Source organism: Physella acuta, unplaced genomic scaffold (genome assembly GCF_028476545.2).
Source record: "Physella acuta isolate Inbredline_101_S28 unplaced genomic scaffold, ASM2847654v3 ptg000622l, whole genome shotgun sequence".
Taxonomy (NCBI): domain Eukaryota; kingdom Metazoa; phylum Mollusca; class Gastropoda; family Physidae; genus Physella; species Physella acuta.
The window spans coordinates 765,533-784,617 of record NW_026732141.1 but is presented as its reverse complement, the minus strand read 5'-3'; the positions used below and the strand labels follow the sequence as shown (position 1 = coordinate 784,617).

Here is a 19,085-nt window from a genome sequence, read left to right as displayed (position 1 = left end):
AGATAATATCTAATACATAAAGTTCATTATTATATAATCTAAATCTATATATTGAGAACCACTGGTATAAAAATGATTGGTCATAAAAAGTAGGATCTATAAAGAATTGTAACTGATTTAACTACACGTTATTCTAACCTGAAAAAAAACGCTTAAAAATTTATAATATATCTTCTTGTTCTGGTTAGAATAATATTAACTTTATTTAAGGCACGTATTCAAATTTTGAAATTTTAAACTATTGAATTGTCCTGGTACCGTTATGCACTGTTTCAGATTTTTAAACAGAGCATTACTATGGCCACAGTAAACGTAATGGCGGACGATAGAAATTTAAAGTACATCAGAGATTAGAGCCTACACTGTTTTGTTTTTTATAAAGGTGAAAATGAATGGAAAACTGTAAGGCTTGAATTAGGGGAATCACACGATATAGCGTCGGATATTATCCTAAAACGTCTGTTGAGTTTTGTAAACATTCGTTACCGTAAACTGCCGTCATGCCGTCACGGCGTCATAAATTAAATTTTTTATTAAATCATATTGTAAACTGTAAATTGCTTATAAAATTACTGTAAACAATAGTAACATAGTATTAGACCGTTGTAGTTTTATCTAATTTAATTTAAGCTGAAGGCCTAGTAACTTAATAAGTTGAAATATAAAGTTAAGTTAACTAAACTAAACTCTACATAGGCCGTTCGGTCCAACGCTTCCGGGTTTGACATTTTCGAGGCATCTCACGGCTCATGCGCTTACTAAAAATGGCGACCAGTTTCGCTTTCACTAAACGGTAGAGGGATAAAACTAATAATTATGAGACCATCGTTAATTTTAGACATCGGAACTATCCGTTTCTATTTCAGTCTGATATTTAAGAATTTCCAGATGTACTTTTGACCTAATTTCTTTGTTTGTCTTGCAAGTGACGCGTAAGTGAGAATAGCTCTATAAATTCTTATCTTTTATATCAAATAACTCTTACATATCGCTTCACAGCGCAAACCAGCTTATGTCAGATGTAAACTCTAAAGTATTAATTGTACACACATTACAATTAACTGGTAATAATTTATTGTGTTAATGAGATATGTGCGTGGGTAAACGATCACCCCCAATAATGCCATTTTATTATAATCTTGGTTAGTGAAAACGAGGCGCGGGAAAATGTGTGCTGCACAAGAATCCAAGTATTTTGCTAGATTTATGACTGTTTTTTTTATGTCACACCTAAAAATAGAATGTTTACGCTTTCTTCATTGATGATCGTTTTTATTATTTTTTAAACTGAAAGTAGATTGCAGGCTTTGTAACTTGGTATACTTACCATTTATCAATTTTAAAAGCATAGCATCCTGATTGTGTACAAATATACTAATATAGTCATAAAACACAGAAACATTAAGTTATAATTACAATGTGCCACACCCGGGCCACACCCCCTCAAGAAAACACGTGTTTATTAAGCTGTTTATCTCACTTTACAACAGTAATTAAGATTAATTTTCAAATTTTTATCACTTATTGGGTAAGATTAAGCACATGTTTACTAAAAATAAAAAAAAAGACAAAAGCAAATTCTGTTTTAATGAGGGTCACGGGTCAAGTTTTTTTTCCTTCTGTCAAGTTCAGTGGAGGGTGCCACAGGCTGACCTGACTTTGGAATTTTTTTCAGAAATAATGACTTTACACAGAAAGTTAAAATATTATATGCCAAATTAGCTTAGTTTACTAATGTTCTAGCTATTATTGATACATTTTTAATAAAAAAAATCATTCTGTAATTCTCATCAAAAAGCCTACTCTACGTCTAACTAAACTAACTAGTAACTAGATGCAGTTACAAGGCCTAATTACTAATTAAATTATAAGAAGATTTTCTAAATACTTAGATCTAGTTAAATCTAGTATTCTAGTATTACTAATCTAAACTTATACTAATTGTACTAACTAATTAATAACGTTTTATTAAAATTTAATTGTCATAACTGACAGAAAACAAAAACAACATAAGGGAAATTAGTAACAATTACTGCCAGTTAATACTGTTACTAGATCTAGAGCTACTTACATAATTGCGAATGTACATAGCAGTAAATCTTTTGTCTATTTTATGGCTCATGGAAAATTCATTTGCATCAAGTATGCAAAACCATGGTGGGAGCGCAGAAACTGTTCATTTATGAACACTTCTGTGTCAAGTAGGCCTTCTTTAATTTTCTGTTTCTGGAAATTTTTTTAGAATTTTTAATATGTTGCATAGTACACAAATTTCTATTTTTTCACCACCCCGGATAAAGTGCCTATGGTTGGACTTAGCGATAAAGCTTGAACTAATCAATGCTTAGCTAAAAGTTTAGACTCAAACTAGTTTATATATATCCATGGAACATTGTAAATATCAAAGTTAAAGGGGTTTTTTGTCCTCTGAAATAATAAAACAGGGTGTTCGCAGAAATATTAGGATTTTTTTGGGCTCTCACATTGCTGCAAATGGCAAGATAAAAATTTTTACTAAATAAGAGTTTAGAGTTTAGACGTAAATTAGATCTAGAATCTATCTAAAATTCTCTTAACATATTGCGACAGATCTAGAATCTATCTAAAATCCTCTTAAAATATTGTGACAGCCTGCCGCAATGCATAGGATAGGTACACTAGTTTTTATATATAAATATAAATCGTTCACAATCTTTTTGGTAACAATTGTATTTAGTTGATGATTATTTTATATTTTCAGGGAAATCATCAAACAATTATATATCAAATAGCTCACACAGAGCAGTGTCAGTATGGTACATTCCAGATCTATAAAGCTGCCTAAACACACACAAAATGGTATGTTCTGTATTTTTAATAAAATAAAGTTCTTTGGCTCGTATTTTGAGTTTGTGAACTTACTGTGACGGTGTACTAATTGTATAAATATTTGCTCGACTAACTTGAATAGGCATACAAATAGCATGTAAAGAAGTAGCCTTGTGTATTTACCATGGAGAAAGAAAACTTAATAATGTATTGGCTATAAAATTCCTCTTTACATTCTGGTTGCAGAAAACATGTTACTAGATAAGCTGTCATGGCATCATTTGTTAGCCAACAAGTGCAAGTTATATAAACCAGACACAGTAAAGTAGTTCTGTACTGTGTTGATTTATGTATGTACTAGCCGTCCCGGCCAGGCCCTGCTCTGGCTTCTGTGAAAAACCTTTCTGTTAAAGACCATTACCTGTGTGTTTAGTAATCATCATAAACCCGGCATTGCTCACCCAAACCACGACCAACCAAAACCAAAACAACAAAACGCAAACATAACGCTAACACAATTACAAATACAAACGAAAACAAAAACCTAGCAACAAACCCAACCACAACCACAAACACCAATACAAACACAAAGAAAAAACAAACAAAAAAGCAAACGAAAACAAAAACCTAACAACAAACCCAACCACAAACACCAATACCAACAAAAAAAAAAAAAAAAAAACGAAAAAGCAAACGAAAACAAACCAAATCCAAACGCAAAACCAACCAAAAACACAAATACAAACCCAAACAAAAAAACACAAACAAAAACGAAAAAAGAAAGAACGAAAACAAACCAAATCAAAACGCAACCACTAACGCAAACCCACCTAAACACAAAGAAAACACTAACGCGAACATAAACGCCCGGGGCAGAATCGCCTGTTTTAGCTTAATAAACGACTATAGTACCCCAACTTATTCATAGTTTTTGCACTCACTTAAACGAACGCGCCTGTTTCAATTTAATGAACAATTATAATACTCCAAGCTTATCCGTAAAATACCTACAACATTTGCACTTGATCAATCCCCGCTAATTATGTAATTATTTTTTTCCCAACACCAAAACAAAGTAATTAAAAAGTAAATGCTTTTCAACTAATGCAATGGTTTTATAAAGGGAAGTAATTGTGTTTGCCTAATTTATCAAAGGGAAGTAAGCGCTATAGGACTATAGAAAGACATAATTAGAATTTTTGTAAAAGATGATATTTTTTTTAAAACTTGTGTTTAATGAACATGCCGACAATTATTACTATAATTTGAAAAATGAAAATGATTTCCCAACACTTTTAATAGTAATTTTTTAACTCATAAATTTAGACAAATGCGCACGATAATTGATCTAACACTTAACCCTTTATTTACGGAATTAGGTTCCGAATAATATTTTTTCTTAAACAATGTGTTATCATATTGCTTTTGGCACATTTAAAGCATATGTCGGCGGAAATTTTGTTTCATAAATTTTTAAGGGCCCAAACATGTATTGGTACTTATAAGTACCGTCAGGAATGTAGGACATTTTTTCCAAAAATTAAAAAATTTACAAAACAGGAAAAAACGATACAACTTATTTAATAATAACATGGCAATCATTATAACAATCATTTTTTGTAATTTTCACACATAAACCCAGCACAAAAGTATATTTTGAGTACGATTTTTACTGGATTTTCTATCGGAACACATCTTAGACCTGAAACACAGCAAAAGGTGCCGACATGTCATGCTCCATCATTCCTCATTCCTTAGAATTCTTGTCTGTCGTCTTTCTGGTGTGGTAGCAGTTGCCGGACTGAACCTGCTTTTGCTAGAGGCTTCTAATAGCCATTACAATGAGCCGCATAAACACATATTTTGAAAACGAAAGCCTATTCATTCAGTACACTACTACTAGTAATACTAGTATAATTGTAGCCTACTGGAATGTTATGGACAAGTATACACTACAGTGTAAAGTTCATAAATAGAAGTGAGTTCAATGTGTATGGAAGAGCCGTAGTGGCCTACTGTTTTGTGTTTACTGATTCAAAATTACAAAACGATCTATACTACATGCAGATGTATGGACTATTACTAGTCTACATGTGTACATTATGTACACGCTAGCTATTGTATGCAAGACAGTTTTTGCATCAAATATAACTTACAAATCTTACTTCTAGAACTAGATTTTGGTATACAAATAACGTATACTAAACCTAGTAAACGAGCCTGCAACTGCCATCTCTATTCTTGTTATTCTTTTACTACTAGAAATCTGCAATTAATTACAATATTTCTGCGGAAAACCCTATGCTAACCTTCTTATAAATGCATAAATATATGTTTTTAAGTACATTTCGATAATTAATTATCAAAATAATATTTATGTCACTGCACATCGAAAATCAGCAATTTCCAAGAAATCCTAAAAAAATGTCCGTGTGCCCTGACGGTACTTATAAGTCCACTTGTAAACATCGATCTATTACAAAGACAATTTGATAAAAATTGTATAACTAGAAGTTAAATGCATTTGCCTGCCTATTGAAGATGCCAATAAAAAATATTCGGTGTTGAAAATGTGAAGAATAAGGTTAAACAAAAGGAAATCAGGAACACATGTGAGATATGTACAGAACAATTGTGAACTACCGATACAGGTAGAGATTGAAAATGGCGCCACACCATAAATTTTCAAAAAAAATCGTTCCCTCCACCTACCTGTGACTCAAGGGAGATCATACTATCAATTACATCAATAATTTTTGAAATTCGTCTTAAATTAAAAATAATACAGGCGCTTAATTAAAGTGGTACTTAAAAGTACCGTCAGTAGATAAAGGGTTAAATCCGTAGAAATGCCAACGACAAACATATGCGTTACAGAATTGAGCTTTATATATTAGATTAAATAATGCATTCTTCTAGCTAGCAAGAGGGGGTTTAGTATCTGTATGCTGTTCAGTTTTTTCTCCAGTACTATCAACCTAATAAATGTCTTTTCCATATTTTCCACTCAGTGGAGATCTAATTGCTCCTCGATCTTAAGGCAGCATCCAAACCTAGAAATCTAATAGCTATGACGCTGATCATTTTTTTCTCTTGAAAGCAAACTTAACTCCCCCTGCACATCTTTTTGCAGAACATTCGCCACTTTTTAAAAAACTTTGCCTTCAACTAGTGTTTGGTTATATTAAACATATTTCCTAATGTTGATCCATATGTGGTTTGAGCTAAGGAAGATGTAATCATCATTTAGCCAGCACTTCCTGTAGACTTCTCCTGACTTCAAAAACACATTTATTGCAAATGTCCTCTTTAGCATGCAGTTATGTTATGAGTAGGGTCAACCATTACACATTTGAAGATAAACCTCTTCTCCCACCCTGTATACTTTGGATACATTGGACAAACATGTCCTCTCCCATAAATTTGTATGTTAAAAAAGTTTTATTAGTTTTTAATTCTGATATACTGATGTAATGCGTATGGTTATTTGCTATGCTAATAATTTATTGATTAATTTATTTTATTAGGAGAGGTCTGTTAATGTTGTTACATATTAAAGGTAGAATCTAGATATGATTTTGCTTTTTTAACCAAATTTAAAAATAATTTCCAAACAAAAAATTCTGGTTATTTTAATGTCTGGACATTCACATTGACTCAGTTCCATTTGGTTTTGGTGCACACCAGTTGACCCTTGTTAGACCCCTCCCCCCCCCACCTTTCTTCCCCCAGCTGTGTAGATTTTCCTTCTTTACGTACTTTGTTTTTGTCAAGTTTTTTGGTCCCAGTTTCCTGCTCTCCCAGCATGAATAGTTCCCATAAGGACATGCTATTTAAATGATATTTTAAACAATGTGCTACATAAAGTTACAAATAAATATTTTCTGATGGTTCTTTATTTAACAAAGACTACGACAGCACACTGAAATAGAAGACCATCTGAAGCCCATTAAGCCCATTGAATGGAGTCCAGCAGTGAAAAAAAATCTAGTAGCGCTTTGCAAGAAGTCACTGAGGAGTCAATCCCAGATGAGACTGCTGAGGGCACATCCATTACAAGTAGCTCTTTCACTGATGCCGGGGGAGCCTGGAGGAAAAACTGGCAGGGAGGAAAGATCAAAATTAAGAAACCTGGCAAGGCAAAGAAGTCTGGAGAAGGGAAAAAAGGCGGAAAAGGAAAAAAAGGTGGAAAAGGAAAAAAAGGAGGAAAAGGGAAAAAAGGCGGAAAAGGAAAAAAAGGTGGAAAAGGAAAAAAGGGCAAAGGAAAAAAAGGTGGAAAAGGAAAAAAAGGCAAAGGGAAAAAAGGTGGAAAAGGAAAAAAAGGCAAAGGCAAAAAGGGCAAAGGAAAGAAAGGCAAAAAGGGAAAAAAAGGAAAGAAAGGCAAAAAAGGCAAAAAAGGAAAGAAAGGCAAAAAAGGAAAGAAAGGCAAAAAAGGAAAGAAAGGCAAAAAGGGCAAAAAAGGAAAGAAAGGCAAAAAAGGAAAGAAAGGAAAGAAAGGTAAAAAAGGAAAGAAAGGCAAAAAAGGAAAGAAAGACAAAAAACACAAAGCGGGAGCGGATGGAGCACCCATGCCATCTCTTTCTGAAATAATGTTTAGTGATGCTGCGTTCTTTAACCTTCAGTACATTGCTCATGATGTCATTGATGCCCTCAGATTTAGAGGCTTTGAATGGCCACAGGGGACAAAAAAAAAGAAGAAGAAAGGAAAGGGCGGCGGAAAAGGGGGAGGAAAGGGAGGTAAAGGAAAGAAGGGAGGTAAAGGAAAGAAGGGAGGTAAAGGAAAGAAGGGAGGTAAAGGAAAGAAGGGAGGTAAAAAGAAAAAAAAGTAATTTAATGAGTAAGGTGGATGGGTCTGTTTGGGACTTGAGTGCCTTGTTTCATTCCGTACTCTGGCTTTTGTTCTCATATAAACATCGTACAGATGAAGGTTGATGTCCGACTGAAGATAGTGTAGTTCTGCCAGGGCTAAAGACATAAAGACAGACGGAAAATTGATCATTGCCAGTCATTGCTGGATAGTGGTGGGACATTGGAACAGGCAAGCTTGTCATTGGGAGGCCAGTAGTCAGTGATAACATCATGATGTCAGTGTAAAGTCAGTGATAACATCATGATGTCAGTGTAAAGTCAGTGATAACATCATGATGTCAGTGTAAAGTCAGTGATAACATCATGATGTCTGTGTAAAGTCAGTGATAACATCATCATGTCAGTGTAAAGTCAGTGATAACATCATCATGTCTGTGTGAAGTCAGTGATAACATCATTTTGCCAGCTAGTCAAGGATAACATGCTGTCAGCTAGTAAATGGGATGTCCATCATAACATCATGATGTGAGCTGGTCTGTGGCATGTCTGTGATATCATCATGATGTCTGTGTGAAGACAGGGAAAACATCATGATGTCAGCCAGTCAGTGGTGATAAGATCATGATGTGAGCTTGTCAGTGTGATTTCACTGATAACATCATGATGTCTGTGTCAAGTCAGTGATAACATCATGATGTAAAATATTCAGTGTGATGTCAGTGATAACATCAAAGTATACGCTGCTCATCATCAAATGAATTATGGACTAAACATACATTGGACATTGTGAGTAAGAAACACATTACTTCCTTACACAAAAGGAATTACATCCTTACATTAAAAAAAATGAAATATTGGTAATTTTTACAATCATATATTTGATATTTTTATCCATCCAAAATACATTTATTTTACATGCATTGAGTTGTGTGACTTGGGTTTATAGATGTTTTGTTCAGTAACAAACAGTGTCCACAGTTGAACATTTTTGCAGTTTTGTTTCAGTTATAATTGATAAACTTTTGGTGAGTTATACAACACAATTGTCTGAATGTTTAATAAATTTTGTTGTTGTTGACCTTCACTTTGTTGATATTTCAACTGTTCAATTCCCTGTTGTGTTTGTTGATAAACACATTACCCATGTTTTTTTACCTTCACTTTGTTGAGATTCAACTCTTCAATTCCCTGTTGTGTTTATTGATAAGCACATTACCCCCCATGTAGCTGACTTGCTTACAATAGCCTGTAGCCACCTGGCCAATAACTAGCACAGAGTGAAGCATCAGAACACAGATAAGATGGACCTGCCTTAGGGATTGAGTCTTGAGTTCAACTCTAATCTAAGCAGTGTACTGGCTTGGTATCAAAGTTGTTTAAATATTTTTTAGTATTGGTTCATTGTTTTTCTCTGTTCTTTTTTTATTTGAATTGTTATCCAGTCTTTGAAAAAAAATGTTTATTTCACAATTCATCAGAATGAAGCAGTTTTTCTGTGCAGGGTTTCTTTCAGGCTTCTTTTTCTGTTATGTCATGAGTGGGGGGGGGGTAATATAGTCCTACTAGAAAGGGTGTGGTGGGGGGAGGGTGGCAGAGATATGCCTGAAAGAAACTGATTGATGCTTTGATTAAAACCCCCCTTCACCTGACCCGCTTAGCATGCTCGTACCCCGATTATCAAATTGTTATTCAATTGTCTATTGTCTGCCTGCCAGCCATTTTTTTCTAACCTAGTGTGGCAGGAACATTCTGGCCGTATTAGTTTGATTATTGTTGAAGCAATGTGTAACATTGTTGAAGCAATGCGTAACATTGTTTAAACAATATTAAACATTGTTGAAACAATATGTAACATTGTTGAAATAATATTTAACATTGTTGAAGCAATGTGTAACATTGTTTAAACAGTATCAAACATTGTTGAAACAATATGTAACATTGTTGAAATAATATTAAACATTGTTGAAGCAATGTGTAACATTGTTTAAACAGTATCAAACATTGTTGAAACAATATGTAACATTGTTGAAACAATATTTAACATTGTTGATGCAATGTGTAACATTGTTGAAATAATATTTAACATTGTTGAAGTAATGTGTAACATTGTTAAAACAATATTTAACATTGTTTCAACAATATCTACCATTGTTGAAACAATATCTAACATTGAAGTAATGTGACAATACAGTTTCACCACTTCAACTAAAGCTAAAAGATCAGATAAATGGTTCACTAATTGACTGGAATTACTTCACTTAATCCTCTTTACCCCTTGTGGAGCATAGGGCCTCAACTATAACCTCCCATTTTGTCCAGTCCCCAGCTGTTGATTTTACAGCTTCCCAAAACATTCCTGCTTTCTTCAGTTCATCAAGAAGACTCTGCTTCCAGGTCTGTCAAGCGCTCTCCTGTCATTTCTCTCTCTTTCACTTTCCCGTTGCACTCCAACACCAGGCATATCACATTAGAGCGAGTCTTTATGTGTGTCCCACCTAGCGCCACTTCCTCCTTAATTGCACTGTCATTGGCTCCTGCCCTGTTCTTCTCTCTAGGTCTATATTCCTCACGTTGCCCTACCAATATCAGATTCTGTTCCCTAATTGTTTACCTTTAATTTCTACCACAGGGAGGTAAAAAAAAATCCAGTAAAAAATCCAGCAAAAAGTCCAGTAAGAAGGCAGGTAAAAAGTCAGGTAAGAAATCTGGAGGCTCACGCAAGTCCAAGTCAGCAAAAAGTTCCCTTGGGTCAGCTAAGGCCAAGGCAGCGCCGGTGGACATGATGAGTCCAGCTGCCATGGAAAACTTGTATTTCATAGCTCATAATGCACCAGACGCACTGGAGAAGTGGGGCTTTAGCGCGGAGTCAGGTGGGACAAAGAAAAAGAAAAAAGGAAGAAAAGGAAAGAAGAAAAAGAAATAATTTTAATTGTCAGATAGTTTTCTAGGTTTGTTAGTTTTTTTGTAAGTTTGTTACGATTACATTTTGTTCACTTAAAAGCAGCTGATAAGCACACCAATAAAGTTCCCCATCTCCCCTAAATTCTAAAAATATCTGTGCCTTTATAGAAGAAGTTTTTTTTTCTTGCCTCAATTTTCAATTATTAAAAAACATAATAATAAAGAATTTCATAAATGTGTATTGATCCACATAGTATTTTGTTCAACAGAAAGCTCATGCACTAAAGTAATAAATAAGTAACATTACAAAAGTACATTGTCATACTACAGGAAATTTATCAGATCTGCTGTCTTGTTCAATAATTTTAACGTTAGATCATTACCTCAAACTGCTGGTCATATGACATAATATCCTCTAGTTTTTTCAGTCTTTTGATTTTCATTGAAATCTTCCAATTTTATTAGTCCTCTTTTTATTAAAAGAAAAGATTTTCAAACTTACTGACTCATAAAATATTTAATTGTTTGTAAATATATTAAATAGTTTATAGAATATATATCTATATTTTATGTTTACATTTTCATTAGCTCAAATATATAATAATTAGGCCTATAAAACATGTGCCACATTTAACTTATATACTTTCCATTACCTTTTTTACACAAGGGAGAGTAGAATGCCAGGTTGGTCAAATATAAAATAATTGTCTTCTCGTGCCAATTTTTATAAGTTGGGGTTAAATGTTAATTATAAAAAAATGTTTTTGTCCAATGTGTTAAAAAACTATTTCCTGCTGAATTGTGATAATGTAAAAATATTTGCTTGGTTTAGACAAAATGTATCATCTCTTATCTTCATAACAAAAATCTGATTGTTAGGATGTTTAGATTTTAAGCAATTTAAATTAGAAATTTTATTTTAAAATCTGTATGAGATGTGTCCAAATCGAAAAAGAACAATGTTTTTCAATTTATAAAGTACTTTGCAAAAATTAATAATTGCATACATTATTTTAATTCAAGGTTTAAATCTTAAATCTGACAGACGGCTTTTACTGTGATATTTGTTAATCTGCCTGTAACGAAAATGAATGATGTCAGGAGATTCTTGTGATATATTGCTATATTTTATTATCAACTCAATAACTAAACTCTCATTTCTTACAAATATATCAAGTTCTTGTAGTGCAAGGTATTCTAAGGATTGTCCATAAATAACATCATCCCCCCCTCCCACACCCCCCTCACCCCACCTCTGCCCATAAGGTCTGACCTCATGCTATGTAGGTGTGGTACATGTATGTGTGGTGTGGGGTAGTGGCCAGATCTCATCAATTTCCTGAACCTTTGTCCACTAAGGACATGAGAATCAAGTTTTAAATTCTATGTTGTTGTTTAAGTTGACAAACCATTGAGTCTCTGAAGATGTTAAGTCTAGCAGCATTACAATGTGTGTTCTAGCTGTGTATTGTTTAAGTAATAGCATTGAGTGCATTAGTCGCCTTCACTGTACAGTGTTTTATATAGGACGTTAAATTTTGAACCTTTTCCATCAGGCTAAAACTGTTCAATTGTTTATGTTGTACAACCAGAGTGTTGATTACCCTGCTTGTTTTGCTCCACCAGTTGTGCCAATGTGTAAACCAATGTTTGAAGACACATACAGAAATCTTGTCCCATGTTGTGACCATTGTGAAAAATGTACACCAAGCTCCCTCAGTTAAACGTGATAGCACAAAGATATCCCATGTTTTTAATTGGTATATGTGACGCCGTCCAACTTTCCAAATGCCAAAACATTTTTTTTATAACCTGTGTATTTTATTTATACAATACAACATAGTTGATGTCAATTTCTACTTGTGTTTTTGCTTATTAGAATCTGTTTTATCTTGTAGTTTTAGTTGTGTATATTGTGTATGTTTTGTTTGCGCTAGACTGCTAACCCAATAGTCTCAAGTTCGAATCCGGTTCCAAGTCATGTTCCAAGTTCCATGTTTTGTATTGTATGTTTTGTCTTGTTTTTATAATTGCTTTTAATGTTTTCAGTATTTCATGGGTAGCCACAGATCTCCTGAGTAGCGTTGATATTATTTTTAAGAACGAGGATGGTGCTAATAAGTATTAAACGTGTCAATAATTAGATGGCGATGTTTAAAACTAAGGGCGATAACCAAGTTTTAAAAATATATTCAACTTTATTTTAAAGAGTTACTTCCCTTATATAAATACCCAAATTAAAAGTGCTGAATGCCGACTGGCCAGTGACGCTAGATCACTTAGCCTCTACTTTTCAGATATACTTTTTACAAGCCAAGAGAATATTGTTTAAATTTTTTTGTCCAAGTTTGTCATGTACAAAACTCAAAAAATGTGGTGGGCAGACTGATGAATTGAAAGATGAGCCATGATGGAGGTTGTTACCTCAAACTGGTCAAGTTGTCAGTAATAAACTTAATTGTGTAAACATCATGTGTAAAGACGCAAGGTAGAGGTTTTTGGTTTTTAGGATCCACTTCGGTGGGAAGGGTTGTCGCAGTGTACCCCACCCCCTCGGAGAATTCTACAGCATACCCGAACCATCAGAGAAATATGGACTTAAATAGATCGTATTTAACTTTAATCCACCCCCCCCCCTCCGCAGTAAAATATCGAAATGAAACTGGAAATGTGTGAGGATGTGATGTGTTAGGTAGTGAGGACGTGAAATGTGAGGTAGTGAGGACGTGAAATGTGAGGTAGTTAGGACGTGAAATGTGAGGTAGTGAGGTTGTGATGTGTGAGGTAGTGAGGACGTGAAATGTGAGGTAGTGAGAACGTGAAATGTGAGGTAGAGAGGACGTTTTGTGTGAGGTAGTGAGGACGTTTTGTGTGAGGTAGTGAGGACGTTTTGTGTGAGGTAGTGAGGACGTTTTGTGTGAGGTAGTGAGGACGTTTTGTGAGAGGTAGTAATGACGTGAAATGTGAGGTAGTGAGGACGTTTTGTGTGAGGTAGTGAGGACGTGAAATGTGAGGTAGTGAGGACGTTTTGTGAGAGGTAGTAATGACGTGAAATGTGAGGTAGTGAGGACGTTTTGTGAGAGGTAGTGAGGACGTTTTGTGTGAGGTAGTGAGGACGTGAAATGTGAGGTAGTGAGGATGTGAAATGTGAGGTAGTGAGGACGTGCAATGTGAGGAAGTGAGGACGTGAAATGTAAGGTAGTGAGGACGAGAAATGTGAGGTAGTGATGACGTTTTGTGTGAGGTAGTGAGGACGTTTTGTGAGAGGTAGTAATGACGTGAAATGTGAGGTAGTGAGGACGTTTTGTGTGAGGTAGTGAGGACGTGAAATGTGAGGTAGTGAGGACGTTTTGTGAGAGGTAGTAATGACGTGAAATGTGAGGTAGTGAGGACGTTTTGTGAGAGGTAGTAATGACGTGAAATGTGAGGTAGTGAGGACGTTTTGTGAGAGGTAGTAATGACGTGAAATGTGAGGTAGTGAGGACGTTTTGTGTGAGGAAGTGAGGACGTTTTGTGAGAGGTAGTAATGACGTGAAATGTGAGGTAGTGAGGACGTTTTGTGTGAGGTAGTGAGGACGTTTTGTGAGAGGTAGTAAGGACGTGAAATGTGAGGTAGTGAGGACGTGAAATGTGAGGTAGTGAGGACGTGAAGTGTGAGGTAGTGAGAACGTGAAATGTGAGGTAGTGAGGACGTGAAATGTGAGGTAGTGAGGACGTTTTGTGTGAGGTAGTGAGGACGTGAAGTGTGAGGTAGTGAGGACGAGAAATGTGAGGTAGTGAGGACGTGAAATGTGAGGTAGTGAGGACGTTTTGTGTGAGGTAGTGAGGACGTTTTGTGTTTCGTAGAGAGGACGTGATGTGTGAAGTAATGATGACGTATTGTGTGAAGTAATGAGGACGTTTTGTGTGAAGTAATGATGACGTATTGTGTGAAGTAATGAGGACGTTTTGAGTGAAGTAATGATGACGTGATGTTTGAAGTAATGAGGACGTGGTGTGTGAAGTAATGAGGACGTTTTGTGTGAAGTAATGATGACGTATTGTGTGAAGTAATGAGGACGTTTTGTGTGAAGTAATGATGACGTATTGTGTGAAGTAATGAGGACGTTTTGTGTGAAGTAATGATGACGTATTGTCTGAAGTAATGAGGACGTATTGAGTGAAGTAATGATGACGTGATGTTTGAAGTAATGAGGACGTGATGTGTGTGTGTGAAGTAATGATGGCGTGATGTGTGAAGTAATGAGGACGTGATGTGTGAAGTAATGAGGATGTGTTGTGTGAAGTAATGAGGACGTATTGAAGTAATGAGGACGTGATGTGTGAAGTAATGAGGACGTGATATGTGAAGTAATGAGGATGTGTTGTGTGAAGTAATGAGGACGTATTGAAGTAATGAGGACGTGATGTGTGAAGTAATGAGGACGTATTGTGTGAAGTAGTGAGGATGTGATGTGTGAAGTAATGATGACGTATTGTGTGAAGTAATGAGGACGTGATGTGTGTGTGTGAAGTAATGAGGACGTATTGTGTGAAGTAATGAGGATGTGTTGTGTGAAGTAATGAGGACGTGAGTGAAGTAATGAGGACGTGATGTGTGAAGTAATGAGGACGTATTGAGTGAAGTAATGATGACGTGATGTTTGAAGTAATGAGGACGTGGTGTGTGAAGTAATGAGGACGTTTTGCGTGAAGTAATGATGACGTATTGTGTGAAGTAATGAGGACGTTTTGTGTGAAGTAATGATGACGTATTGTGTGAAGTAATGAGGACGTTTTGTGTGAAGTAATGATGACGTATTGTCTGAAGTAATGAGGACGTATTGAGTGAAGTAATGATGACGTGATGTTTGAAGTAATGAGGACGTGATGTGTGTGTGTGAAGTAATGATGACGTGATGTGTGAAGTAATGAGGACGTGATGTGTGAAGTAATGAGGATGTGTTGTGTGAAGTAATGAGGACGTATTGAAGTAATGAGGACGTGATGTGTGAAGTAATGAGGATGTGTTGTGTGAAGTAATGAGGACGTATTGAAGTAATGAGGACGTGATGTGTGAAGTAATGAGGACGTATTGTGTGAAGTAGTGAGGATGTGATGTGTGAAGTAATGATGACGTATTGTGTGAAGTAATGAGGACGTGATGTGTGTGTGTGAAGTAATGAGGACGTATTGTGTGAAGTAATGAGGATGTGTTGTGTGAAGTAATGAGGACGTGAGTGAAGTAATGAGGACGTGATGTGTGTGTGTGAAGTAATGAGGACGTATTGTGTGAAGTAATGAGGATGTATTGTGTGAAGTAATGAGGACGTGATGTGTGTGTGTGAAGTAATGAGGACGTATTGTGTGAAGTAATGAGGATGTATTGTGTGAAGTAATGAGGACGTGATGTTTGAAGTAATGAGGACGTATTGTGTGAAGTAATGCGGACGTGTTGTGTGAAGTAATGAGGACGTGTTTTGTGAAGAAATGAAAACGTATTGAAGTATTGAAGAAATGAGGACGTATTGTGTGAAGTAATGAGGACGTGATGTGTGAAGTAATGAGGACGTTTTGTGTGAAGTAATGAGGACGTGATGTTTGAAGTAATGAGGACGTGATGTTTGAAGTAATGAGGACGTGATGTTTGAAGTAATGATGACGTGATGTTTGATGACTCTGCCAATGACATCCAGCACAAGCTTAAACTAGACCCAAACTCTCGCAGCAGACTCCCGGTTCTTGGGAGAAAAAAGATTTCCCATAATCCCCGGTTAATATCCGCGACCAGTCGTCTGCCCACGTTTAGGCGCCAGAGTTGATTCCTGTCGCCAAGGTAAGGCCGTGAAAAAACAAAATGGCCTACGTTTTTAAATAAAGAATTTTTAGGTTACTCTGAAACAAATTAAACACATATTATAATGACACTTAAACAACTAGATCTATTTGATTAGGATAGGAAAACATACATTCAAATGTCGCATCAAATTAAATTAAACTGATACAAAAGTACATGAGAGAGAAATGAGTTCTATTGTGCAGACGTTTTATGGTGCAGAGATTTTATGGTGCGGACGACTAATCTAGGTCGACAAGTGACGCAACTGAAATCAACAAACAGATCCGAGTTCAATCAAACGGCTCGCGTCTGCTACAAACACGTGGTATTTAGCGGGACTGCTCGACCGGCGGTGACCGCTGGTCTGTGCCACATTCTCGTCTGCTCGCTGGCCAACCTCGCGTCCAGCTGTCAAGTTTGGACTGGGCAGACGTGCGTCAGCTGGCCAATAAGTTCAAGGTCGATGACGTTTGTTTTCTCTAATTGCCTGACCTGCGGTGGTCAAGTGAAATTCTCATTAAAATACCAATCATAAGACTTAATTATAACGAGCTGACCCGCGACGTAACATACGCCATCTAGTTGTTTTATTTGTGAATTCTACACTACCCCGCCCAGTGAAAGCAGCCGTTTACAGACTACAATGAAAAGATCAAGCAGAAATTGTTACCCCCCCCCCCCCTTCGTTTCAAATCGTTTAATACTAAATTATCTGCCCCTAGTAGCCGTCACTAATTCAACCCGGCTCTTCGATTGTAAACATTCGTCGTGAACCAAAGTTCACCTGAATGGTAAGGGTGAGGGTGGTAGCAATATGTCTGGAGAGCGGGGGAGGAACCAGTGTTTCTTCTAGACTTTTTTCTCCGGGGGGGGGGGGGGGGCGGTCAACATTTTTCGGGGGGGGGGGGGGATGGACACTAGTAAAAGTATATGTTTACTATATAAAATCCATCTCGTTCGGGGGGCGGTAGACTTTCTTCGGGGGGGGGGGGGGGGGAGAGGTCTGACCCCCCCCCCCCCCCCCCCCCCAAAGAGATGTCTGGAAGAAACTCTGGGAGGAACGGCTTGCGTCTACGTCTTGTCCCGCATGGTCTCCATGAAGAGATTTATATATACGAGCTGACCCGCCGCTATTTAGTTGTTTTATTTTCTACCTTTCAGTACTTTATAGTTAGTGAATTCGAAGCTACCCTCCCTTCCATTCCACCCTCCCTCCCCGCCTACGTGAAACCAGCCGTCTGTGACGCCAGTTTACGGGGTGAACGAAAAAAAAAGTCACAGGAAAAAAAAACACAGAAAAAAGTCACAGAAGAAAAGGCACAATGGAAAAATTTTATCGGAAAAAAAGTCACAAAAAACTTTTCAGAAATATTTTGATTTATTTGTTGCAAATTGAATTTTTTTTTATTGTTGTGGGTTATATTTATTGCTAGCATATATTATTTACAGACGTTAAAAGCATTAGGTCTATAACAATTGTAAGTAAAATACTGTAACTCTAAGATAATTTACACAATCTCAACTTTTGTTGCGTATTTAGTTAAATACGCGGCAGAAAAGCTAATTATATAAGAAATGTAGGCACATCATTGTGTATTGCATATGTTTTGCGGTAGGCTGTTCTCCGGTCGGCCTCTCCTCAGTCGGCCTTGTCCGAACATATTGTGTGTTGTGGACGTTTTGTGTCAATGACAGCCTTTGAACCTTGTCGGCTTTCTGTTTTGATCCTAAGTTTTGTTATGTAATGAGCGTGATAAATGTGGGCAGTAAAGGTGGTTGAACTAAGCATAACTGTTGTTGCCATGAGTTGAGGGCAACAAGTCAGATGAATTTACCATTTCACGGTAATTTAATGTTAGTATTTAAATAAAACACGATGAAAACCGAGGACGTTGGAACATTCTATTAAATGCTATTAATATTATGCAGGGGCGTAGCGAGGGGGGGTGCGTGGGGTGCGGACCGCACCGGGTGACACCATTTAGGGGGGTGACACCAAGGCAAAAAATAGCAAAATATATAGAGAAAAATGATAATTCCACTCAATAGAGTGTTAATTTTTTAAAATTAATTAGAGTGTTAAATAGCCTTTTAAGAGGTGTGAGTGCAAATCGAAGGTTTGAGGGGGGGGGGGGGTGCAAATCGAAAGTTTGAGGGGGTGTAAATCGAAAATTGAAAGTTTGACCCCGGGAAGGGTCGTTGTGCCTCTGGGGGGTGACACCATTAAGTGCCGCACCGGGTGACACCCGACCTCGCTACGCCACTGATATTATGTTTTACATAATTACAATCTACATACTTAAAACTAAATATTTTTAGATGAATTATAAACATTACCATGCGTATACAACCTACACACATAACATTACATTTAATTAATCCTAAGTTAATTTTGCATTCTCTGAATATATAATTGAGTACTGTTTTCAGATAGATTGACGAGATTTTCCAAAGATCTAATTCTCTGCCTTCTGTCAAATTTTGAGTAATTTCCGTTTACCGGAAGTAGTACTTTACGCTATTTCCGATTTCTCAAAAAAAAAACCGCATATTAATTAAAAAGTACTAATGTTCCGCACTATTATGCATACATTGTTTGCTGTTCACTTGCGCAATTCTTTTTTCTAGGGGATTTTATTCTATTTTAAAAAGTCTAAGTAATTAAAATGGATTAAAAATAATGTCTTTCATGTAATGTCTATACCCCAAGTTGCCATTCCACGTAGTGTAATATAAGAATATTCCAGAA

The 19,085-nt window shown here is 36.3% G+C and overlaps 1 protein-coding gene across 4 annotated transcripts; it reads left to right on the top strand.

The window, feature by feature from the left end:
* Positions 1–278: 278 nt before the first annotated feature.
* LOC131948072 (otolin-1) lies at positions 279–12,375 on the top strand. Of its 4 annotated transcripts, none has more exons than XM_059309563.1 (3): positions 279–382; positions 2,741–2,838; positions 6,717–8,576. In XM_059309563.1, the coding sequence occupies exon 3, from the start codon at positions 6,771–6,773 to the stop codon at positions 7,635–7,637; it is 867 nt and encodes a 288-aa protein (XP_059165546.1). In that variant the 5' UTR covers positions 279–382; positions 2,741–2,838; positions 6,717–6,770; the 3' UTR covers positions 7,638–8,576. The 4 variants fall into 4 exon arrangements, 2 of the variants coding, with proteins under 2 accessions (XP_059165546.1, XP_059165547.1); XR_009387963.1 differs by lacking the exon at positions 6,717–8,576 and adding an exon at positions 10,247–12,375 and having other exon boundaries at positions 296–382; XR_009387962.1 differs by lacking the exon at positions 6,717–8,576 and adding an exon at positions 10,247–12,375 and having other exon boundaries at positions 296–402.
* Positions 12,376–19,085: the final 6,710 nt, after the last annotated feature.